The sequence below is a fragment of the Aulonocara sp. 'chitande type north' Nkhata Bay genome, linkage group LG5 (assembly GCF_057382095.1).
Source record: "Aulonocara sp. 'chitande type north' Nkhata Bay isolate Kocher_YH1m ecotype deep benthic linkage group LG5, A_spYH_male_GT1.1, whole genome shotgun sequence".
In the NCBI taxonomy this organism is placed as follows: Eukaryota; Metazoa; Chordata; class Actinopteri; order Cichliformes; family Cichlidae; genus Aulonocara; species Aulonocara sp. 'chitande type north' Nkhata Bay.
The window spans coordinates 24,752,006-24,778,083 of NC_141348.1; the positions used below are offsets into that span (position 1 = coordinate 24,752,006).

Sequence of the window (26,078 nt, forward strand, 5' to 3'; positions counted from 1 at the left end):
TACCAGCTGAGCCACAGCTTGTGTGACAAAAATGTGAATTTTGACGTTTCGTTGTTTTTTTTTTTTAATATACATGTTATGTTTGCTAATATTGGTAAATAGACTGCACTCAACAGATTTTGTGAAGTGGACATATATATATATGTATATACTGGTTTTGCAAGTATCTATATGACACTGACTTCATTGTACCTATATTATAGTCAGTCTAGTCCTTACAAATACTTTATAGAACTGTGATGTTATATTTGTCACAATTTCTCTTGCCCTCTTTGCCAGATCTCTCTAGAATTTTTTTTAATGTCAGTGACACTTAGCTGCATAAATAAGGGAGATATGAAAATCACTTTGCCAAAAAACAAGTTCTGCTTTGTGATAGAAATGTTCTTTCTTACTCAAAATGACTCAGAATCGTTCGTGAGAGATCTGTTTGACAGATTATAGGCCAATAAGTCATTTACAACAGTTCAAATACCGGCAATCTTTTTTTTCTTTGCAAACAATCACACGAAAAGGGGATAAAATACTCTGCAGCCCCACCTAGACATAGACATCAGGTCACCCTCATGGGTGAGTGCATTAATGTGATCTATAAATCTGAATTCTAAAGCTCAGAAACAAATAGATAAAAAATTATTACTGCTGGAATTTCCCGTGGCATGGTAAGTCTCGCAGTCCACGCAGAAGCTGCCTTGCTTCACGGCGCCCAGCTGCTCCAGCTTTTTGTGCAGCATGTCCACAGTCTGCTGCACGCTCTTCCCCTCCGCCACGGGCACCTGGCACACACTGCGGGGCACAGCAAGCAGAGCACTTGAGGGACCAGCATACACTTTGCCCTGTGTCACGTTACCAGCATTGTTGAATGAGACAGAGCCACGCTCCGCGGATCAATGGGACAAAAAAACCACGCAGGATGGTTGAGGCTAGGCTAAAACTGTTTGAATATTTAGGGGTTAAAAAACGTTTAAAATCAAACGTAGGTTTAAAAACCACCTTACCAAGTAACACCCATTGATGTTTTGCCTCTCTTCACTTGTAGTACGGTGTTTGAGCACTTCCGGGTTAAATAAAACCCCTTCCGGTAAAGTGAAAGGAAACAACAGAAAAAAAAATAAAATATTATTGATAATAAAGAATGGTGAATATTAACACCGTTTCACAATGAAACAGTCAACTGACGTTGTTGCACTTTTTTTCTGAAGTGGTCGCCGAAAGCCGGATGTTACGTGAGTGTGTTGCGTCACTTCCTTCTCCCCGGACCTACACACGTGTTGAAGCAGTGACTGTTTACAGTGTTTGGTGAGGTCTGTCCCGTAGCTCGCACATGTCCACGGGAACATCCACACTGTGGTCACAGCTGAAGTAAAACCGCAGCGATGCCGAAAGTCAAACGATCCAAAGGTGGAGGAGAGAAGAGCGGAGCCGCGCCAGTGGCGCTGGCCGACCAGATCCTGCAGGCGGACATTGTCCGAGCCAAAGGCCGGGTCAAGATCAGAGACACCCGGGAAGAAAGCGACGACAAGTACGTGGACGAGCGGTTGTCACGGAAAATCTTACAACAAGCCCGCATTCAACAAGAGGAACTTCAGACCGAATATGGGCTGGCACCAGAAAAGAAGAAAGCACCAGTCACTGTTCTCGGTAATGTTGGATTGGTGTCGTAGTTATCCTTAAATTGGCGGATATTTGAATAGAGTTTGGTGAGCCAAGTGCTAGCACCATGGGCACATCAAGTCAGTCGTCTTTAACACACATCGCATTTGTTCAATGTCTTCTGACTAGATTAGGTAGCTTTTGTTTATATACCTACATTTGTCCTTTAACTTTCATAATCCACAACATTCCACAGCGCACATCTTTTCATGAGAAAAAACTAATACTAGCTCTGGTTTGCAGTCTTGTTACTATACATATAAAATACACTCTCACAAGCACATTTTAAAATATAATTAAAAAGCATTTCTCTGGTCTAGATATTTATTTGTAGCAGGTATGTCATAATCTATAAATACAAGTAATATATCCATTAAACCTTTATCATGTGCAACCCCGTTACACTACTAATGTTTTTTGTTTGTTTTAATAAAATTATCATAAATGTTTTTATTAGCTGAAGGGATTGATCTGTTAATCTGCTGCCTTTGTAACTGCTTTTACAAAAAAAAGTAAATATTGAAAATTTGGTAGGTTTTGAAAGTTGCTTAAATGAATAAAAATTGAGTGTTATCTGTTATCAAGTGTGAAAGATGCTCAAGAATTTATTAAACAATATTTTTTAATCTACTTTTTTGGGTTCTGAAGTATTGGCTGCAGAGATGCGCATATAAACAAAAATATCATAAAAAGTTTATCTTTAATGCCTGATCTGGACATATTTAATATTTAGTTTTTTCTTAAATACATACCAGAAAATTATAAAATAATAAGACATTTTTAAAGCCTGAATTGTCCTCCTATTGCTAAATGACCTAGGAGTTTTCCACACAAATACATAGAAGTGCAGCACATGTTGAATCCATGTTAAAGTGTAAAATCTTTCCTTGTGATTGTCTTTATCAAGAGACATTACTTAACTAAAATATTTACACCCAAAACAGTTCAGTGTGATCTTCTAATGAGCCATCTCCATCTTGTAATCTTATTTTAGGGCCTGAGTCTCAGGATGCAGACTCGGATGAAGAATGGCCGGTGCTGGGAGCAGCAGGTCCTGCAGATGTTGAGTACGATGAAGAAATCGTCGTTGACGCTGAAGATGAGAAGGCCATCGAGATGTTCATGAACAAAAACCCTCCAGTGAGGTGAGCTACACCATCGCTTTAACTTGAGGCGCTGCGAGCTCAGCAAATCCTTAGCTTTGTGTTTGTACTAATGCTGTGCAATAGTGGAAAGTTTGGTATCGAGTAGGGGTGGGCGGTATAAACGGTATACGGTAGAAACGAAATGAATTTTGCCAATGGTAGAGATTTTGACTATAGTGCATGTTGATGGTGTCATCAAGCTGCGCCTGTTTTGGTCGAAAGCATTGCAGTGGCTGCAAGCAATGTCATCTGCAATTTGGGCGACAGTAATAGCAAAGAGACGAAGCTCGTTTTAGAAAAAGAGGAAAGCCAAAAACTGCGCTTCCTCCACTTCCCTACCATTGATTCATTAATGTTGAATTCTCTCGCAGCAGCTCTATTCCCATGTTGTTGCAGTATATTAATAACTAACCTCGTATTGTGGATGGATTATCTCAGTTGTTCTCCTGACTGAAGTTTGGTCCATGCGATTGCATTTGTCCCTGACCATCGGACCCTCACGTAGAGCAGGGTGATATGACCAAAAATATTTATCACGATATACATTTGAAAATCTGCGATAACGATATAACTGACGATATAATTGACACTAGACAAAATGCTTTACAACTCCACAACTTTATTAGTGCAAAAAACATCAATGTATTTCACTTAAACAAGCAGCTGTTTTTTATCTGCATTAAAGTTATATAAAAATGTAACAGTGCAAATGCAAATTCCTTGCTGACAGTTTAACCAAAAAGCATTTCCAGTGGAAACTGGCCGACATATCCTCAGCATAACCATGTTTAACATCCACTAAACTTAAGACGTTATACACACACAACACAGTAATACTATGTTGAAGCACAGTACGTATCACTCTGCGAGGCTCCTGCCTACAATAGCCGTAATGCTCCGACAATCCATCAAGGGGTGCGGCTTTGTTGTTTACCAAAGTCGTACTAAAACATTTTTGACAGATTTTTGAGCGCCGTGTTCCACATAAAATCGGTTTGAGGTCAGTAAGCTCAACTAGAATTCATACATAAGGCACACTGTCGATTTTTGAGAAAATTAAAGGATTTTAAGTGTGCCTTATAGTGCGAAAATACAGAAGAAAAGAGTATATCGTGATATATATCATTACCGCACATGCTTCAAAGTGTACCGCGATATGGATTTTAGGCCATATCGCCCAGCCCTAGTATGAGCCAATACCAGCACTTCTAACCTATAAAGGAGTCGCCTTCAATTTGCAAATTCTAAATATATTTTAATGACAGCTAAATCTCTGGTTTTTGCTTTCGACAATAATTAGTTAAAACAGCAAAGCACATCTTTTTAACCTTTCATTTAATTTGAAACTTGTTTATTGTTTTTTTGTTTTTTAGAGCTGTAATGTTATTACGGGTTTTTGGATCCGGTTCTCTTGTTGCGATCAACACAACAAGGTTCATAGTGCATGTTTGAAGTGTAGTTTTTCATTTCCAAAACACAACTTATCCAACATAATTCAGTCGGCTACATAATGAACATGGAGGATAGAAACAAATTACCGATCAAATTGTGCTGGTATTGATCCGATACCAATACCAGCACTGGTATCGATATTTGGATTGGTCGGCAAACCACTAACTCCTTTGTGGCTCTTGCAGACGGACGTTAGCCGACATCATTATGGAGAAGATCACAGAGAAGCAGACAGAGGTGGGCACGGTGATGTCAGAGGTTTCCGGGTGTCCGATGCCACAGCTGGACCCAAGAGTAACAGAAGTGTACAGAGGTGTCGGTAAGGTAAGTTTACTTCAAGCCCACCACACGTCAACTAACTGGGAGACAAACTAAAGGAAAATAGACACAGTCAGTGGAGAAGCCCACTGGCCCGGTTAGTCATGCATATCATATCGAGCAGAGGGGGAGTTTGTACACATCGCTTGTATAACAGGTGTGTTTTTGTTAATGGAGACATGTTTAAAGTTGCCCTTTCTCTTCTTGTGCTTCAGGTTCTGTCGAAATACCGCAGCGGCAAACTGCCAAAGGCCTTTAAAATAATACCTGCGCTTTCAAACTGGGAGCAGGTTTTGTATTTGACTGACCCCGACTCCTGGTCGGCAGCTGCTATGTACCAGGCGACGAGGTAAACTTTGAGCTGATGCACTTTGTGATGATTCGTTTTCCGCAAGTTCTCTTAAGTGATATAATGAAGTATTTTTCCTTGTTCCTTTTAAAGGATATTCTCGTCCAATCTGAAAGAGCGAATGGCCCAGAGGTTTTACAACTTAGTGCTGCTGCCTCGAGTACGGGATGATATCGCAGAATACAAGCGACTGAACTTTCACCTTTACAGCGCCCTGAAGAAGGCCCTGTTCAAACCGGGAGCATGGTTTAAAGGTGAGACTGAGGATTCAAATAAATACTTAAGATTGAGAACAGACTGTGACAGAACTGAGTAGAAGTGTGTGTGGAAGTGATTACAGAAATCTAGTAATCATAGTAATATAGAGTCATGTGTTTTCAAACTAAAGCATTTAAATAAATGTTATGTTACTGTACATTCTAGGTGTTATATTTAAATGTAGCAAACAAGCAGAACTAATTGGACTATTTCTGAAAAACCACTGGTGAGCCACATGTGTCTCAGCTGAAACACTGAAATGCATATTTTCAAAATGCTGTGCGTTCATTTGACACACATTTGTTCATGAAGAGTATTCATATGAAAAGAGAAGGAGAGACCATAAAAGTACATCTTTCCTTGTGTTACAGTGCTGTGATTGCAGCCTTTCCTCAATTCCCTGTGAATGGGAGCCATGGCCTTTAATTAATGGTGATGACAATCTGCGCATCAGTTATAATGAAACTGATATTGTGGCTCATTGTTATGCAGTGGTGCTGGAGATGCCTACAGTCTGCTGAGACTGACTAAGTCACTTGGATGAGTCATGAAATGTTTTGTAGATGAACTCTGTCAGCTTTCTAGGATTTCCTTACTCGGGTCGCTGAGCATTTTAACAAAAGTGTTGCATTAACTGTGTAGGAATGACAACTGTTGTGCACATTGAAGAATATGTAAAATGTCAAAGAACAGTTTCCACTTTCTGAAATATCTTTAAGAATTCAAAGTAAAGGGTATCTGTGAAGTCAGGACAAGTTCTGGAAGAGAACATCTCCATAAATTTGCACATATGCTGAGCAGAAAGCAAAATACCCACATGACTGCAGAGCAGCTGCTTGAAGCTTTAACTGATTGGGGTGGTTGTACTGTTTCGCTGTGTTGATGCACAGAAGAGATCTTGTCATTGGCAGCATCTTTGTAAGCTGGGAGGAATAGATTTCACTGACTTTTGGCAAATTTTGCATGCAAAAATGATGCATTCAGTCACGACAGGGAAACTGAAATAAGATTGGGGTATACAACTGGACAGTGATCCAACATAGACTTTGAAATCCACCATGAACTACTCCAAGAACCCCTACAGGCTACAGCTGTGTGTCTCTCGGGCCTGTAAACAGTAACCTTTGTTATTGTTTGATTAAATCTTCATCGAAGGCTTAGATCCAGTTGCATGTAACCCTTGGAAAAGAAGTGGGTACATTAAATGACTGAGAGGATTTGGCAGCTTGTTGCATTGCAGAAAACAAGCTTTCTGGGACATCTCAGATTTCCAATTTCAGCACTAAATTTAGAAATATTATTCTGAAGACCCTGATGGAGGATTACAGTGTCCATAGGGTAAATAGCACCATTGGTTCTGGTAGGAAAGTAATTAACACACTCAAATCTAATTGGGTCAAAGCGTCTTTCATACATCCACAACTGATTGTTGAGGATGATTTTTCTTTAATCTTGTCAGTCTTGTGTTCACAAATTGTCCCAGTTCGGTGGGACTATTTTCCCTAAACATCCTGTGACCTATATTCTGGCAAAACGGTAATGCGAGATGTCACCACTGTGTGGCAGTGTTGCTTACAAAGATGTATTTTATAACCCACGAAGCATGAGAGAGTGGGAGAGTGAGAAGTGATCAGAAGCATGCTAAATATTTAATTTAGTGGAGAATTTGAAGACGCTAGAATAATGTGTTTAAAAAGCTTCAAATATTATTTTTAACATAATTAAGCAGCGGGCAAACTTGTGCAGAATCACCTTAATTTGGATTTCATGAGCACATGCAGCCCAAAGAAAAATAACAGTAATAATAATCATAATCATAACCATGTTATAATGATTCTAGCATATGTATGTATGTTTGTAGGATCCTGTCTACTCCTAGACGAGTGGAGCTATTTTAATGAAACTTTGCATAGACATTGACACTGACCGTCAGTATGTATGGCATATTGAACATCATAGAATGAATGATATATATGATGGGGTGAGATAGAGTGGAATGCTTTGGTATAGAATGGAATAGTATAGAATGGAATATTATACAGTAGGGCTGTGCGATATGACCAAAATCTCATATCCCGATAACGATATAAATCACAAAAAATTTAATATTTTCTGTAAATTCTGTGAATCTCGTCTTGCGTGAAGTGTTTCCAGCTGGGCGTCATGTACCTGGAGTCGAGTGTTTTAACCGATGCATGAAACGACACATTGTTAGACAGGTTTTAACGGCCGCCGTTTTCTTTGTGAGTATTTATTACACGGCGTGCTGCGGGGAAAAGCCTCTTCTAACGTTTAAGTCTAAGGTTTATTTTTTAGCACCTGGCGGCTCTTTTTTGCTTCTCATCCGTAAACACTCTGCATACTTTTTCACATGATTCCGTTTATTTTGAAAATTCTCAACAGGATCTTGAGTTTTATTGTGAAAGGTTTATGTGGAAATTAACAAGCGGACATGCGATGGTTTTACCGTCGTTGTTGCTAGCGACAACCCATAAAAACAGGCGCTTGTCCACCTGTAGTGTGGTTATATTAAATATAAGAGAAAGAGAGAACTTTAAGAAATTAATATAGCCACTACAGTGACCATCAAAACGATGAAAAAATATTGCCGTAAGCAGTTTATTTTGCGACACCACGAAACAAACGATAGCGTAAAATGAAACAATAGACGTTTTTCTATCGTCATCTGATATATATCGTTATATCGAACAGCCCTATTATACAGTGGAACACCATAGTATAGAATGGTGTGTGTATAGAATGGAAAGTCATATTATACAGTGGGGTGTCATAGAATGGGAAGCTATAGAATGGAATGCTATAACCATACAATGGGATGCCATAGTGTAGAATGGAGCGCTATATAATAGAACATCATAGTATAGAATGTAACATAGTACAGAACGGTGTCACCAAATGAAATCCCATAGTATAGAATTAAACGCCATAGACTGCAATTTCGCAGTATAGAATGTTGTGGCACAGAATGGAATGTCATACAATAGACTAGTGCTGCAGCTATCGATTGTTTTAGTAATCAAATAATGAAAATGTGTATCCTATTGATTAATACTATTGACCACTATTGATTGATACTTTTGTCTTATTAATGAGCAATAATAAATATTCAAGAATGATCAAACACAAGTCAGTCAAAATGAACTGCTCATTGGGTTAAATTTTAGAAATTCTAGTGTTTTAAAGTTTAACTGCATACAACAAGATGTTATATTTAAAACATTTTTAAGATAACTTTTCTTAAATGCAAAAACATAAATAAACTCAAGTACAGTGAAAGACAAATAAAATAAGGTGTATATTCAATCTAAACTAAGGCATCAAACATTTACCTTGACTCTGTGTTCTTGGAAGGCTTTCCCCAGTGTTTTTATCTGTAAAGGTTTTAATGGTGATTACAGGAACAGCGCTGCTGTTTTGGACGTAGGAGAAGTGTTTTCATTTACTTAACCTGAGCACACCATCTCAGTAACAGCTCCGCCTCTTTGCTCTTCACGGTGTATAAACACACTCCAGCTCCACTTTGCCACTGTTGCCTTTATCAGTGTTTTTGTTTACAACTGGGCGCTGCACGTGTTTAATGTTGTTTTTGTTCATACATTGCTCCTAAATGCATTTCTATTGCAAGTCTGTTTTAAGTCACAAATGACTTGCCATAGAATGGAACATCATAGAATTGAGTGTTCCATTAGAGTGTATAATGGCATAATACTATAATTAATTGAAAATGTTAAAAAAAAACAACTTGCAGTTTGATCCTTAATTTTTTTACCTTTTTTTTTATTTCTGTCTATTATAATTTTTCTGGAACACTTATTTAACATTTTTTTCCTGGACCTTCACACAGGTATCCTGATTCCTCTCTGTGAATCTGGGACATGCACTCTCAGGGAAGCCATCATCATCGGGAGTATCCTCACGAAGTGCTCAATTCCCGTGCTGCACTCCAGGTGAGGCTTCCTCACTGACATACACTGGCAGACAGATGTCAGCATTTGCTCATGTGAAGTATTAACCAGCTGTCCTTGAAGGCCTCATTCTGTGCAGTGCAGGCAAGTTAACACAGAGTTCAAGGTTATCTAACAAGCAGTCTTTCTTGTCTTTCAGCGCTGCAATGCTTAAGTTGGCAGAGATGGAGTATAATGGTGCCAACAGCATTTTCCTGCGCCTCCTGCTCGACAAGAAGTACGCCCTGCCTTTCCGTGTTCTGGATGCCTTGGTGGCCCACTTCCTGTCCTTCCGCAGTGAAAAACGCGAGCTTCCTGTGCTGTGGCATCAGAGTTTACTCACCTTGGCTCAGCGCTACAAGGCTGACCTGGGGTCTGAACAGAAGGAAGCACTGCTGGAGCTGCTCAAGATACAAACACACCCACAGATCTCTGCAGAGATCCGCAGGGAGCTGCAGAACTCGGAGTCGAGGGACATTGAAATCGGGCTCCCTGTTACAGTGGAAATGGACTGATTTGGTTCGGTTTTCTTCCTTAGTAATGTTTCCTCAGCGTGAAAAAAAAAAATCTTGGATTTTCAATATTCTTCTTGTCATGGGATAAAAGAGTTTGGAAAGATCAGTGTCTTGGAGTTCGCACATTTGGAAATGCACATCACTAGTGATACTGCTAATGTAATTTCGTATCGTCACGCTCAAGCTTTTTCTCTACAGATGCAGAGGAGTGGTCACGTGGCTTTTCTGTTCATCTAAATAAGAACAGCTCTGTTGTTATGAAGCAGAACATTGATTAAAAACGAACTGAATCTTTAAACATTTGCCATCAATGTCCATTTATTGCTTTTGCCTGTTAGAGTTCTGTAGGAGTTGTAACATGTTGAGTATGTCAGATTACCAAGTAGAGAGCTGCCTCTGGTTTTAGACATTTTTACAAATAACTTCACAGATTTATATCACCAAACTAAGTTAATGAGTCCTGCATTACTAGTGTATAATCGTGTCCATCTTGTGAAGGAGTTTAACAGCCATTAGGTAATTCAGTTTATTGACCTCAAATGGAACATAGTTACACCAAAAAAGTTTGCCCTGGGCCTTTTTGTACACTGCTCAAAACCTTAAAGGAACACTTTGAAAGCATCAGATGTCACTGGGGAAAAAATCATGCTGATCTCTTTACTGATATGAACTAACTAAAGTGTTAGGAATGAAAGGTTGTCACATCATGTGATGGAAATGAAAATGATCGACCTACAGGGGGTTGAGTTCACCGGCGCAGTCTCAAAACGGGTCCAAGATTTTCATCCTGCCACCTAATGGCAGTGAGCAGATACCGGTTCTGCATATGGTTTAAGGACCACCTTCGGCCCTGTCAAGCTCTCTTAGAATAACTTCCTGTCTCCTGGAAGGAAGTTTCAAAAGACAAGAAAGGACCCCGCTTGTCTCATTGATTTGCTCTCCTGATATTTAGACTGTAGTATTGATATTTTAACCTTTGCCTTTGTTAATTCCCTGAAACACAAAGCAGCTGAAACTGATTAACAACGCCCTCTGCAACTTAACTAACCAGATCAATATCTCAGAGGTTTACCTGACTCGATGCTTTAGTCTGACTAAAAAAAAAAAAAATGCTTCTTTGACTTTTTTGAGCAGTCTAGATTTGCTGTTGTGCTTGGGTTTGTTGTCCTGTTGCAGAACTAATTTCAGTCAAGCTTTAGCAATCAGAGGAGTTTATTGTGGACACAATGCAAGGTGCCCTCCACCACTGTGTTTATACCGGTACACTGTGCTTGGTTTTCACCAAACATAGTGCTGTGCAACATGACCAAAACATCTCAACTTTGCTCCTGTTTATCTAAAGGACACTGTTCCAGAAGTCTTGTTTTCTCAGGTGCAACTTTTTAGAGAGAAAAGACTTTCTTGTGAGAACCCTTTCAAATAAGCCATACGTGTTCAGTCTTTTTCTAACTGCTGTCATAAACTTTAATATTTAGCATGCTTGCTAAACCGGTAGAGTCTGAGATGTAGTTGTTGAGTGAGTTTGAGTGAGCATTGGCTTGAATATAGTTGAACTAAATGCCAACTACAGAAGTTGACCCAAACTGCTTTAGAGACAGCTAGGCACATTTATATTCAAGGTCTCCAAAAAACCTAGTTTCAAAATACATAAAAAATTGAAAGGTTGATTTTGTAAAGTAAATATTACAGTGGTTTAGTGATCATTAAAATGTGTTCAGTATTTGTAAGTTAATGATGACTCATCTCATAAATCCTGACACAGCGCTGTCCTCTATAAGCTGCCTTTATAGGCAGAAAGTGTTGGTATCGACAATACTAGACCTGTATTTACTTGGTATCAAATTTGCTGAATGGCACAGAACAAAAATAAACAAAAAAGAAAGTTCCTAAATAAGGCTATGAGATATGGGTGGATTTTTGTTTAGAGGTCTTCGAGATTTCCAGGGGAAAAAAATTCCAAAAATATTTTTAATTTTTAGTAAATGTATATGCATTTAAAATGGCAAGGAAGACAAGAAGAAGACAAAATGCAAATAAGCTGGAAAATATTCAGCTTTAATTTTTGTTTATTTTTTGAGGGCTAAAATAAAATTCAGTTCAGTTTGAAATTAATACTCTTAAAGAAAATTAAAGAAAAAATATTGGCTGAAAATGGCGTTATGTCAGCAGCTACTGGACAGCTAGCTAAAAGAGGAATGGCCGCCATAACGGACCGAAGCTAACGCTAGCTAAACGGTTTATTGATGCTCCTTCACTGAACTGGATGTGCCTGGAAATGGAGGGCTTCAGAGTTGATCCGGAGATGGGAAATGTTAGTGAAACAGAGCAGGCTGTGGTCCCCCGGGCGAGCAGGGACCACGCTATGACCGGTGATCTCAGAGTGCTACACAACCTGCGGGCCTTTGAGGAGACCAGCCGGGTGACCTCCCCCTTTGACGGGGTGCAGACAGAAGTCCAGCCGTACATGAGAAGGATACTAGCTGTGTGGATGTTTCAGGTATACACTCATCAGTCACAGTGTAATTTTCCACCTAGTTCAGGTGAAATAAACCAGATTTCTGTCTGACAGGTGTGTGAGGAGCAGAAATGCGAGGAGGAGGTGTTTCCACAGGCGATGCGTTACCTGGACTGTTACCTGAGCCGTTTTGCAGTTGAGAAGACCAACCTGCAGCTGTTAGGGGCAGTTTGTATGTTCCTGGCCTCCAAAATGAGAGAAACGATCCCCCTGACTGCCAGCAAGCTTTGTGTCTACACAGAAAACTCCATTTCAGTCTCAGACATTCTGGTAAAGGCATTAACTATTATAAAGGAGCTAATATCCTTGATGTTTATCTCCCCCCAAACAGCACAGAAAAACTACCACCACTGACCAAGTCTGGGTTATAAATAAATAAATAAAAGTAATAATCAAATGCACAATTAAGTTTGGTCGCATAAGTCTGAGGGATCCCACATAATAAGTGAATAAATGAATCTGCTTTTCCCACTAAAATAAAATGTATTTATTTGACATCCTTGATGCTTTTTATGCTTCTCTTAAAGCACTTTTTTAAAACCTCTTTAGGCTTCTAATAAAAGAAATTGTGAAGGGATTATACTTATTTTATTTAACAGATCATTACTGGTACATCCCAAGTATACACAGGGAGGCTGGATTTAAACCCAGGACCTTCTTGCAGTGAGGCGGTGTTGCAAACCACCCCACTGTGACCCCTCTTTCTGTTGCATTTATTGCAAATATTCAAAGCGACCTCATGATTTAACCGAGCCTCCAGTTTGTCTCTTTTAAAAGTGGAATCTGTAATACTTGTTTTCCATGGATCTCACGATAATCCCCAAAATCAACACTGTTGCTTCTTAATCTGTGGATAGTTTTCCTGTTTTGGCCGCATCCAGAAAGGCCAGCTACATTCCCATGAACCTCAAATATCCTGGTGGTCAAATGAAAATCAGACGGCGTAATGACAGTCTTGTAGCTTTGCTTTTGTCATGAATTTCATGAGAGGACATTTATAAACTTGACAGAAATGCATACTTTGACCAAAGCAGTGCTTCTCAAACTGTGGTTTAGGCCTCAATGATATGACATTGGGCAACTGCAGATGGATCGTGGACACACCTTTCAATACTTTTATTCCATCTGAAAAGGAACAACAGTTGTAATATTCATTGAAGACTAAGTAGAGACACTTATTGGTACGATTTCTAAGGGCACAATTTTATCAAGGCCATTTTAGAAGATCTTTGTAGGTAGGAAGCCGGAAATGTTCCCTTTTCACAATCATTTTTTTGACCAAAGGCTTGCAGGCATGCACACTGTTCAGGACACGGGGGTTTGACTGAGGGGTTAGGGTGACCAGCACTCGTTGGCTGATCTGAATGAGCGTTCCTGCTGTGGGATTTTGATGGTGGACTGGCTTCAAGGAATGTGTGTGTGTGTGTGTGTGTGTGTGTGTGTGTGTGTGTGTGTGTGTGTGTGTGTTGCAGCACTGGGAGCTGGCAGTGGTGTCAAGGTTAGAGTGGTGTCTGGCCTCCGTGGTCCCCTCTGACTTCCTGGAGCCAATTCTTCACGCTCTCCCCTTTGTCCGACCTCCCCACCTTCAGAACATGCGCAGGCATGTTCACACCTACATCGCTCTGGCTGCCATGGGTACGTTGCATAACTGAGTTACCTAAACATGAAATGGTATCCCCAAATGAAAGACAATATCAGTCAATTTAGTGTTCAATTTAAGGCAGACAACTAATGGAAAATACATTTTAACAAAAAAAATCTTGTAATGTAATGAAATCATCTCATTTACACCCCCCTGTAAAACAATCCGTGATAAGACTTTTTACTTCATGATCATCAAGGGACTATTTAAGCCGTGAACAGTGGGCATCAAACAGCCCCAACCATGATTACGATGTGTCAGCAGTTCATTTTGGATAGTGAGAGCAGAGTTTGTGTAATCCTGCATTGTCTGCTATGAAAGACCTGCATCCAGCTATTCAGCTGGCCGAGTTCCCACCTATCTCTATCTGCAATACTGCCCGAGGCTGCAGGTCACAGGGATACAGTTAGTTGCTGCTCTTTCAGGCAGCTGTTACACATTTTCAGCCCCATAAAAATAAGACATTTTAACCCACTCTAAGGGTGTAAAGCAAGAACTGAATGGCTGAGTTTTTGTCTCACCATTTCTCCTGCTTCAAGCAATTAGGATATCATATTATCCTGTTCTGGGAAGTGTCTGTTTTAAGCTTTTAGGTTCATCTGTCAGGGTGTGTCGAGCATGGTGGCGACCATCTGTCTACCATCTATTTTCTTTCTCAATATTGTGTGGACAAAGTGCTCATTATTAATAGAAGACACGAAAGTAATAAAACGTTTTTAATTATCAGAATGCAGGTTTTCAGTCTTCCCGCCCTCCACTGTAACGTGTGCCTGCGTGAGCATCGCCACGCAGAAGCTAAAGCTGCTGGACGCTGGCGTGTCTGCAGATTCAGTGATAACGTTTTTGGCCGACCTTTTGGCCGCTGATCAGGTAAGGCTAATGTTTAACTGACTGAGTTTCAGGCAGTATCTCTTTTGACTTTGCCCTTTCGTCAACAGCGATGGGTGTATTTGTCGTCTTTGATCAAACAGCCTGAGAACTGCTGCAAACAAACCACTGTTTAAAAAGCATCTTAAAACATATCCATGATTATATGTGCGGCCTTGTCACCGCTGACAAATTCATTGTTTCTATGTGAAACGTGGCCCCGAACAGAACGCCCTGCTCCTCTGCTATGACCAGCTCAGGATTGTGTTAGAGCTCAGCCTGCCCTCCAGTTTTCAGGATATGGTTTGCAAGCCAAAGGAACACGGATCAGGGAGCAGTTACACCCCTGCTGACATTCAGGATGTTGTACTGACACCGACATCCCCACCAGAGGAAATCAAACTAAAACACTCCTCCCTGCCTTGAAAAGTTTACTGCCAGGAAATGAAACGAGAAGGCCAGATAAGATGGAAGAAATTCATCTACGTGGCTCTTTGATTAAGATTATTTTTTTGTGCATGCTTTGTTTAAGAGTGTTGTTTTCTGGAATCGCGTAAGCAGTTTTATCCCTTGATCTACATAAAAACCTGCTGTGACAGTGAGAATTAAATTGCACCCAATCCTGCCAGCAGTGTTTGCACATTTTAATTGTTACTTTTTGCAAATCTAATACTAGTGATGGTGGTTCTGTTAAGTTTAAACTGAAGTCTGTCTGCGGTTCGGGCTGTGCTGAATGCAAATGAATCCTGTTATACGCCAATGCAATATCTGTATGAAGGCCATTAACAACACTGGCCAGCAAATGAGTTGTTTGTTGTCGTTTTTTTATTGACTTCCTCATCCCAGCAAGGACAACACAGCAGAACAGTCACACAAATGATAAGCCAGTAACTTTGGCAGACATGGTTTAAATTAAACCTGAAATATATGGGATAAGGGAAAGGGAGAAACAAAAACAATGAAATGCCCACATTACAACAAACACATTAAATTATTTTATAAAAGCAAAAAACAAAACAAACATCCTACAAACAATATTTTCCTTGTCACACATGAAAATCAAAGATCATTATGTGAGAATGAGTTTTACCTTCATCTTAATACAATCCATCAGATTCCAGAAATTAAGAAAAAAAACTTTCAATAAAAAAAATAAAAAGTATCTTTTGCAAATGAACAGGCTTTCAATTCCTGATGAGCCTCCTTCATCAGAACCATGTTTCTGAACAACATGGTTCTGCAGCTTGCATCAATGGCTTTGTGCAACTCTTGTTACATGACACTGATACATAAATGGTGTATTTATCAGGTTTCAGTGGCCTGAAAGTGCTATTCCAGGCACTGGCTTAGCATCCAAATTAAAATCAAACATACATGCTGATGTAGCTGAATACCAGGAGTATTTCATAAAGCAAGACAGAGCCAGGTAGCTACGAAAATATCTGGTCAAGCTTAATTAAGGATCAATACCTGCATTTATGATTTTAATTTGAACTCTAGTTTTGATTCAGTGACTACTTTTTGGCAGCGCTATTTTTAACTGGTGTTATCTGGCCTTATAAAATACTACGCTGTTCCATAACCGATGATTCAACTTCATAAAAAACCCCCAAAACAAATAGTAATTAGTTGGGGAACTTCATACTGTTGATTTTCAAAACAAAAAAAAATAATAATAATAACTGGGCCCCACCTGTTTTTGTAAAACTCCCACACGTGTATGTAGGCTCAAAGGCTATTTGTGCACTTGTATCAGCGCAAGCTAGCAAGCAAAGGCAGGTTCGACTGGTTAGGCCAGTAATTCATAGGGTCACTATTATTATTCAAGTCATTATCCAAACACAGAACAAGTCATTTCAGGAAAAACATTTATATAAAAAAAAAAAAAAAAAAAAAAAGTCAGTAGTCCCCGTTTCAAACATCAAAACTTGGCACATTTTGCTGGGGATTTTTAGCGCCAAGGTTTTCCAAATCTGCTCTTTGGCATCTGTGAAATGTTACCTTACCCATAAACAAAACTCATTCCAACATCGAAACTGTTTGCTATTGCCGTCATCATCCTAGACAAACATCATGTTGACAGAAGATTACGAAGCTAGAATCCAAATAACACTCATTGAACTTTCTCAAACTTTCTTGTTGACAATAAACCACAATGCAGAGTATTCTGCTGCTGTAACTCGGACACAAACCAGCTACATTCAATCAGATCTACTGTAACTGTATTAAAAATGTCTCCCGAATTTCCGTCTCTGAAGTGCTTTTGGTTTCATTGTGAATTAATTGACTAGCAACCTCTAACAATGAAAACCAGAGTTCAAGCTCTCTTCTCCTGAGACTGTTTGATGAAAGTCAAATTGCACTCTGTAACATTTCCTTTGCGTAATTGCATTTCCTTATTTTAGTTTCGGTTAAATCAAATCGACCATCTCAAATACAATCAGTCTTCTCCCTTTTTTTGGTACTGTATTAATTCCTGAATTCTGCCAAAATGATCACCTTACAGTGTTCTGGTATTTTCACACAACGCACTTTGGCTTTCATGACCACAATATTGTTAAAGTCACTTCAAAATTCAGGATGACCACTAATTCTTTAGCCAGCATCTTGTCCCTTATTACTGGTCTTCAGCTTGCATTGGAGCTTCGTATGACCATGGCCTGTTTGTAAGCCTCTGTGACGTTATCACAGTCTGAAATCGAAAAGGCACTGTCAGCCACTCCAGACTTGTAACAGTCCCAGGACCTCAACAGCCCATCGGACAGAATTCTGTCTTCTTGGATGTCCAGAAGGTTATCAGCAGAAACGCAGCCTCTCATGCTCGCCTTGGCTGGTTTATCCATTTGCATTGCTGGCCTCACGTGGTCTGGTAGATCCAGCTGATCAAAGGACTCTGAAGATAAAATGCTATCTTCGCTGATGGCTCCGCTTGGTCTTGATCGGCCACCTCCATGAGGCAGAGATGTCGCCAGCTGGTCCAAAGACCCAAACTCATGTAACCCACCAGAGGAGAACTTTCCATTACGCTTGAGGATGCCCTTCCTGTAGGGTGCTGAAGGGCACTCTTTCGTTTGCGTTACCAAGCCAGAGTCACTGTTCTCTGGAGATGATGAGTAATACCCCGACTCTTGCTCAGCAGGCTTCTTTAGGATACCTTTGCGAGGCAGCTGTGCAGCTGAAGGTGCTTTACCTGGTGCAGACAAGTCCAAGATTTTTTGTGGCTCCACTAAACTGACAGTTGATGTTTCGCTTATCGACTTCTGTTTCACACTGTTACGCCTCTTCAGAATACCCTTGGAGGGCCGAGTGTCTGTGCTACCCTCGTGAACTGCCTGGGTGATGTTATTCTCCTTATGTGACCTTCGCAGGGACCGTTGTCGGACTACATCCGCTGCACTGCCCTGCGTGCGGAGCAGGCAGCGCATCTTGGAGCCATTCTCCAGTAAAGGCCTGGATGTACGACGCAGCCAACTAGCAACACCGGCCAGCCCAGCAGGCTGTGATGTTGACGGAGATACTGGGGCAGAGGTCTGCTCCACATGACTGCTCCTTCTCTCACACAGTAACGGCTGCGGATAGCCCCAGTTGAGCCACCAGTGACCGGCAATCTCCTCTATTGTAGCTCGGCGGTCAGGATTCACCATCAGCATCCAGCGGATGAGTCCACATGCATCTGATGGAAAGAAATGGGAAAAATCAAGACTCCTATAAAAGCTAAAATATAATTTAGCTTCACTGAGGAAAAATCCGTTTTAAAAACTTACCAGAGGGTTTGTTTGGTTTCCGGTAGTCTCCAGTGCTGATCTGCTGCACTAGCATCTTGTGGTTGTTCCCGTCAAATGGCATGGTTCCGTGAACCAGCGTGTACAAAAGCACCCCAAGAGACCAAGTGTCCACCTCTGGGCCATGGTACGGACGCCCGTTGACAATCTCCGGGGAGGCATATAAAGGACTGCCGCAAAAAGTCTGAAGTAACTCGTCACCGTGGTAGAGGTTCGACAGCCCAAAGTCTGCAATCTGTGAGAACAAAAGATGTGATGTGAAGCGTATTTTCCCATTGAAGTTCTTCAGTTACAGCGCATCACTGTTAGTTATAAAATGCGTAACGCAGGCTATTGATTTCAATCCACGTGCATACCTTAACATTGCCGTTGTCATCCAGTAAAATGTTCTCCAGTTTCAGGTCCCGGTGTACGATTCCGTTCTAAGAGGAAAAAGGATTTATTTTTGTTTGTTTGTTTTTTTCCTTCTTTTTTCCTTCAGCTTTGTTTCATGCATGCTGTTAGGGATCGGTTTACTGGGAGTTGTCTGCATTACGTAGAAAGGATTTGCTTTACTGGGTTACACCACATTATTCTCTAACAGAAGACCTCTCTGGTACGTCAGCAGTGCCTCATTGTGCTGTGCTCTGTAGGGGGGCATGCCTTTGACTCAAGTTTGCATTTGCTTCACTTACAAAAAAAAAAAGCAGGTCAGCTACTGCTCCTTACATATGAGCACTTGCTGTAGCAACGAACACATTCTTTGTGTAGCGTGGCGTTCATTTATTGTTAAAATGCCATCATGAAGAAACTTTGGAATTTGTCGCTGTGCCAAATGTAGGTGATATAACAGATGGCCTTTCTCTGTTGAATAACGTGGATAAATAAATGTTTAACGAGACATCAGACCTCTGTAAAGAGGTAAAGGACAGGTGGTTAACACAGTAATATGAAAGGGCAGGTCACTCAGCAAATACTGTCTAGCAAACGTTTATTTATAAATGCTTTGCCAAGCAGAGCCATGATAAAATATAATGTTCACTGAATGGTGGTAATTGCACGGCTCTGGGCTTGCTAGAACAACCGATTGCTGTGTGTGTGTGTTCTGTTCCTTCACACCCTCATTAAACTGTGAGACCATGCGTGTGCATGTTGGGATTGCTGGCCTTTAGCCTTCACTTGGTCTCAGTACAGACCAACTGTTCATTTTCCCCCAGGCTGACAGTGAATAATACCCATTATGTAACTTTGGAGGTGCCAGCGCCTTGGAAAAACAGTGAATCTGAGCGCAGCCCTGTGTCATTAGGCTTAAGACAACAGCAGGTTGAAGATCCGATATGAGAAAAACTGCCTTACCTGATGACAGTAGTGGACAGCTGACACAATCTGCCTGAAGAAATGCCTGGCCTCCCGCTCGGGGATGCTTTTCTTGTCACAGATGTAGTCATACAGATCCCCCCGGCTGGCATACTCCATGACAATCACAATTTTGTCCTTGTTCTCAAATACTGAAATACAGAAGAGCAGAGCTCCTTTGAATTCAACGCTTCAAACCATTTGCAATACTTGAGCTGTGTGAGAGACGTCCATTATCTGTGCAACCGCTAATTTACACCAATTACAGCTATACAGCAAACAAACGTGCACTGAAGTGGAGAAACGCTGAGTGATGACCACCTCATCAGGCGTGAGGGGTGCTGGAAGACACGGGGCTCTGCGCATTATCAGCGGCGCCGGATTACGGCAGGAAGTTGCCACTTACGTAACTCTGCATCAGACTTGAGCACAAAGACGTGCGTGACAAAACTCGGAATCTCAAACAGAGAGACTCCTTCCCCCCACCCAAGATATCACGTTTGTATGTAGTGTGTGGGACAGAATGATTAAAGTCAAACCCAAACATAGTCATTAGCATTTTGTTTTTGAAATAATGTACCTTCATATATGGTGATGACGTGCGGATGACAGAGCGAGGACATGATCTCGATTTCTCTGCGAATGTGAATCAGATCTTGTTCATCCTTGATCTTCTCCTTTCTGATAGATTTTACGGCAACCTTTAAGAAAGAAAAATCAATAAAGTGAGAGGTAAGTAAGAATGAGCTCATGGAATAATTAATCATCCAACAGGGAATCAAACTTTTTCTTCCCCCATGTAAGGTCTAAACCACTTTAATGGGCTTCCTTGTGTAAAAAGGGTTAGAAGTCTGCTGGAGGGGGTTACATGAATAGAGACAAAACAGGGAACGAGTGAGCCTGTACTCCAGCTCCCTCCAGCTTCTAATGCTAATGACAACTCCAATGGTCTAGACCTCGAGGTGTTTCAGCAAATCTAATTTTAACACTCAAAAGGACACAAGAGACTGTAGGAGACTCAATAAATGCTAAACCACAAGGTGCACAAGTTGGGGAAAAAAAAAATCAGTGACAGTAATATTCACGTCAACTTTATCCAACTTTACTGGTTATGTTGCTCAAATAAGGCATTTTTTAAAATCAAATTCAGGTCAAAAGTTGCATAATTACTGATTAAAAAGCAAACAAAACCTTAATGCAATGATCAGCAGAGGTATACTAGATAAGTCATGTCTATTAAGTGCAGTATGGTTTAAAAAAAAAAATAAAAAAATCCACAAATCAGCCGCTAGTTAACATAAATTGCCGTCCTCCCACTGCTTGTTTGATTGCGAGTGGAACAATGAGCATTGAACTGAAACCTGTGCCGTTTTGAACTCCGGGTCAAGTATTGTCTGTTTTAAAGAAAACTAGAGTTGGCCGTTAGGTCTGCGAGGCCCACAGAAGTAAAAATTTAAATGTGAATAGCATCTCAGTCTGAACTCGCAGGCAAGCTGTATTCATGTCATTCTGTTGCCCATTGGAAGCGCAGATGCTTGGGATTCCTCTGTGCGCCGAGTGCGTCATCAGTCCACCCCAAGGTTGAAGAGGTGCTGTGAGGCACCAGATGGTGCAGGCGGTGGGGTGTCCTCATTTCTAACCCTCGAGGTTCCAGAGACAGGAAAATGAGTAAAGCAGCGACTTGTCATATCCGTGTCAACGCGTGACCTGTCTCCCCGTCGTGAGTCACTGTCTGGCGTGGATGCTCTTGCAAATAAACCCCCGTATTCCCTCCACCCGGGCCCGTTTCCTGACTCTGAGAATGGAGGTTTCCTGCATTTGTTTGCGTAGCTGTCAGACAGGCCTGAACTCACACTCATGACCAGTTCACATCCTTGTGAGGTTATCTGTGTGTGTGCAATCTCTGTTACAGACAGTCTGCTCCACGTAATAAGCACAGAGGGGCTGAAATCTTTCACATTTCACAGCAAAGACTCAAACCACATTTCTGCACAACACACACAACTCATGAGCCACCATTATCCCCCTGGCCATTTGCACCAGACAGCCCTGTTAAAATGTAGGCTTAGTGAAGCTTTGTAGAGTTTTAATCAGGTTTTAATCAGGTATGCACAAAATCATGGGTCGATCCAGAAGTTTAAAAACTACATTTTGGGACAGATTTGATATCATTAATATCCTTTTTATTTATTTTTATTCCAGGGAAACAATAAATCATGATATAAAAAAAAAAGCATGTTTAAGGATTTCTTAAGATCCTTAGATCAGCTCTTCAGACCATCTTGGAATATTTATCCCGTGCTCAGCTGATGTGACAACACAGATGAGTCACGCAGGTGAGTATCGGCCTCTGAAATCAGTAAATGGCACTTTGTTTACAGGTATACGGAGTCACTTTATCTAAATAAAGCAAGTATAGACGCAGTCTTAGGAGCTCAAAAAGAAGGCAAATGGACTTTAAAAAAAAAAACCAGACTTCTTTAAGTTAAGGCTGTCATGACCTGAATGACTGAGAACCTACACAGACATACAGACACAAGTATTTAACCAGTTTAACTGTGGAGCATGAGTAAAAACGCCCCTGGGAACTCTCTTGCACAATGAATTAATTAACAGCTGATGCAAACCAAGTCTAGGGACTTAACTGGGGCGTCTGAATACACAAACAGCATTCATGTCAGGCACCGAGTGGCAGATCAACCCCTATCCTGATGTATGTTGACACCCCACCCCCCAACCTACCTTACCCCACCTCAGTGGATTATGCAATCAGACTTTTGCACTTAGACAATGGAAACAGCTGTAATGCCACAGCACGCAAGATGAAGCCACTGTTTGTTTTTGTGTCACTCCCCTGAGTCAATGACACATCTCTGTCCATTATGTTGTCAATAATCAGGCGTGCAAAGGCTTCTCTGCTAAATGCCATTTGTTGGGTGTGAGATTCAAAACACGTATGTGGGCTAATCAGTATTTTGATACTTAAAATAAAATAAAAAAATTGTAGGTTTGAAGCATCAGGAAGCTGCCGGCAAGGATAAATCCCAGACACCAACTCATTTCTAATAAAAACAGCAGAGCCAGTCGGTGAAAGAGCAGAAATGGGCGTGTGTGGACACGGCTCAACTTGTATCACTGCATGTTTACTGTAAGCAGCAAAGGGAAGGGGAAAAGGATTCTAACACTTACTTCCTTGACTTCTCCACTTTCACAAAAGCAGGACTTTTAACAAAGGGCATTTCCGATAAAGTATGAAACAGCAGCCAAGTCAGGCTTCCCAAGAAAAGGCCGAAGTATCTACAGCAGGAACGTTTAGTTTTCATTTTAAAGTCTAGATGTGGGCTTTGATTTGTATCATTTTAACACACTTTCCGTTTCCCGGTATGTTCGATAAGCCACGGCAAGTAAACAAACCATTAGGCAGCACGAATGCAAATCACACGTTTATCGAGAGAACAAAGATTTTAATAGGTTCACCAAAATAAACTCAGGTGCCAGTTTATTATGTGGGTTTGTTTAAATTGGTTTTAAGTGTTGTTGTTGAGTCAGGGTTTGTTTTGTGGTACCACATGACCCTGACCCAGTCCCGTACAGTATTTTTTAACTGGTCTCACAATCAACCCACTTCCACATTCCTTTCTAAAATATTTAGAAGCTAAAAATAAAAGAGATCCAAGATCTTATAATCAAGGGGAAACCCCCTCCTTTTTATGCCTATTTTAAGGGCTTATCTTTCTAATGTTTTAAATTCCTCGCATTTCCCCTTAGGCCATGGAGAGCTGGAATTTACCTGGAAGCCCAATTGCAACCCCCGCATCCCCCCCCCCCTCTCCTGTTCCTTTTATCAGAAAAAAAAAACCCAACAAAAAGAAAGTTACCTAAACTGCTTCCTGGGGAAAATAACTTACCCAGCCCTCACATGGGCTAATTTAAAAAAAAAAAAAGAGAGAGAGAGAGAGATAGAGGTTATATAAAATGCCTTGTGATAAATTTCTGTTGAAACGCCATGATAATGACCTCAAACTGGAGCAGATCTCACTGTTTAACCTGAATACACCATGAAGAAGCATGGGCAGATGCTTGCATAATTGCATTTGCGCTTAAGACAAATTTAAGCGCTTATCAAGCAGATCAGAAAGAGTCTGCGGGCTGGCGAGGAGGAAATTATTAGATCATGGTCAGTATATTCCAGTGTGAACGTAAGAAAAGTCCATAAATAAACACACTGAACCCTTCGGCAAACTTTAGCCAATAGACAAACACCTCAGGAGAGATGGCAGGCGCACTTTCAACTTTATTACTTTACAATCCGCCTTATAAAAAATTAACAATATTATTTTTCTTACAATCCAGCAATACTTTGCTTTTTTCAAAGTGAACGCTCTGCGGTAGAGTTTCCACGCCTTTATTTGAAAATTCAAATCCAAGCGAGCTCTACCTGTTTGCAGACAGTCAGTCACCTAAAAATAGCGCTCGCTGTCTAAACAACAGGTGGCCGATGGGACAAGCAGTCCAAAGACTGACGTGAGACTGACTGCAGGTAAAATGTGATCAGATTAAAAATAATAATAATAATAAAAGAAAAATAACACCATGCTTACCAGTCTACCGGACCTTTCCTTGGCCTTCTTCACCTTGCCGTAGGTTCCTTTTCCGAGGGTCTCCAGAAACTCGTACCGGTGTTTCAGGTTGTGTTTGTGGTGGTGCCTCTTCACGGCTTGTTTTTTCACGGGCACCTGGAATTGAGCTTTCCCGAAGGGTGTGTTTTCGTCGTGAAAAGCTCCCCCGACGGACGGCCTGTTGCAGGCTGACGAAAGACGGGCAGCGCGTAAAGCATCCATGCCGACCCCCGGCAGAGGTGTTGTCTTGTGTCGCTTTACTTTCAGAGCCAGGTATTAAAAATGCATTCCCTCTGTGTGGAGCCGCAGGCACGCTTCAGGTTAAAGTCTCGATATAAAGTCTTCAGCTGAGAACTGCAGGTTAGTGTGATCAAGAAGCTGTAGGCAGGAACTGGAACATCTGCGTGTTAGCTCGGTAATGCTGCTGGAACTCAGCAGCAGGTAGGCAAGAGTGAGGGGGAAAGCGGCGGAGCACCGCCCGCAGACGGACACGTCAAATAGTGGAGGGGGAGTTTCAGGTAAGGGAGGAGCGCTGGATCTGCTGCACCGCGCATACCGTGGAGTGAACAAACAGAGCGAACTAGTTCATGTTGGATTTACTGGCTTCAGCTTTATTTAAAGTTAATGTTAAAAACAAGAAGAAATGATTCAGTGTTGCCTGGTAACCTCTTTTAATTCCCACACATGCTTTGTTTAGTTTTTTGTTTTTGGGTGATTGGTGTAAAAATCTGTGTTCCGCAGAAACAGACCAAGGACACCCCACGAAGACGAAAAATCAAAAAACAAGTGGGGCATAGAAGTTGAACAGGTAGTTGCAACATATCCAGTGGTTGCATTTAAGTAAATTTACTCAAACGACCGCCATCTGAGGTAACCGACATGTTGACCTACTTTGCTGGAATATTTCTATCTCATGTTACTTCTAATTCACTCACAGTTTTAGTTTGAATGCACATGGCTACCAAACTATGTTATAATATTGCAGATCAAACAGTAGGCCCATACACAGTTATTAAAATAAACTGTCTAAGCATTAATGCATCATAATATATATATTTACATAATGTTATTATTTAAAATATATATATAAATACAATGAGGTTTGACCACGAGAGAAGACAGCAGTGCTTTTTTTATGTGATCATGTTCACATAACGCTTCTTCTGTGCATGATGGATCTGTATCATGCATTTGTGGACAGCACAGGGATTTGTGGAAGTGTTCCTCAGCCCATGCAGCAATTTCCATGACAGAATCACACCTGTTTTTGATGCAGTGCTGCCTGAGGGCTTGACGACCACAGGCTTCCTTTCTTTAGATTCTCAAAATCTTTTGATGATATTATGTACGGTAGCCGATATCCCATTTCCCCCTATTCATAAGAAAGAAAACCTGCTGGAGTATGAATATAAACATTAACATCCACACACACGAGATCTCATATATGAGAATAGTAGTGCAAATGACCCAGTGTTGATTATAATATTAATGCTATCAGCAAATGAGGTAAATAATGACATATGATACTAATCCTCTGTGATAAAATGCAGATGGATGGTATAAGAGTGTGTGGTATTATAAAGTGTTGTTGTGCATGTGTAGTTTAAAAATGTATTTAAAACCTGAACAGGAGTAAAGCATTACTTCTGACAGAGGTTTGTTG

The 26,078-nt window shown here is 40.8% G+C and overlaps 4 protein-coding genes across 5 annotated transcripts in view; 2 read left to right on the plus strand and 2 right to left on the minus strand.

Annotated features, from left to right (window-relative positions):
- The window catches only part of med20 (mediator complex subunit 20), a 2,837-nt gene extending 1,624 nt beyond the window's left edge, over positions 1 to 1,213 (minus strand). Inside the window, exons 1-2 of the mRNA XM_086292395.1 lie at positions 999 to 1,213; positions 641 to 786 (exon numbers count right to left, since the gene is read on the minus strand). Of these exons, the coding sequence (XP_086148521.1) occupies positions 641 to 786; positions 999 to 1,012 (160 nt within the window). The 5' untranslated portion in view covers positions 1,013 to 1,213. The remainder of the gene's footprint in view (positions 1 to 640; positions 787 to 998) is intronic.
- Positions 1,214 to 1,230: 17 nt separating this feature from the next.
- Positions 1,231 to 9,953, plus strand: bysl (bystin-like). Its single transcript, XM_086292394.1, has 7 exons — positions 1,231 to 1,641; positions 2,648 to 2,798; positions 4,436 to 4,574; positions 4,784 to 4,917; positions 5,011 to 5,171; positions 9,041 to 9,143; positions 9,301 to 9,953. The coding sequence occupies exons 1-7, from the start codon at positions 1,377 to 1,379 to the stop codon at positions 9,653 to 9,655; spliced, it is 1,308 nt and encodes a 435-aa protein (XP_086148520.1). The 5' UTR covers positions 1,231 to 1,376; the 3' UTR covers positions 9,656 to 9,953.
- A 1,676-nt stretch (positions 9,954 to 11,629) lies between these two features.
- Positions 11,630 to 15,517, plus strand: ccnd3 (cyclin D3). Of its 2 annotated transcripts, none has more exons than XM_086292398.1 (5): positions 11,630 to 12,152; positions 12,225 to 12,440; positions 13,643 to 13,805; positions 14,540 to 14,682; positions 14,751 to 15,050. In XM_086292398.1, exons 1-5 carry the CDS (start codon positions 11,919 to 11,921, stop codon positions 14,814 to 14,816), a joined length of 822 nt encoding a protein of 273 aa, XP_086148524.1. In that variant the 5' UTR covers positions 11,630 to 11,918; the 3' UTR covers positions 14,817 to 15,050. The 2 variants fall into 2 exon arrangements, with proteins under 2 accessions (XP_086148524.1, XP_086148523.1); XM_086292397.1 differs by having other exon boundaries at positions 11,631 to 12,152; positions 14,908 to 15,517.
- nuak2 (NUAK family, SNF1-like kinase, 2) lies at positions 15,467 to 24,867 on the minus strand. Its single transcript, XM_086292396.1, has 6 exons — positions 24,398 to 24,867; positions 20,377 to 20,497; positions 19,797 to 19,948; positions 18,818 to 18,883; positions 18,444 to 18,696; positions 15,467 to 18,352 (listed from the first exon to the last, which is right to left on the minus strand). The coding sequence occupies exons 1-6, from the start codon at positions 24,635 to 24,637 to the stop codon at positions 17,307 to 17,309; spliced, it is 1,878 nt and encodes a 625-aa protein (XP_086148522.1). The 5' UTR covers positions 24,638 to 24,867; the 3' UTR covers positions 15,467 to 17,306.
- Positions 24,868 to 26,078: the final 1,211 nt, after the last annotated feature.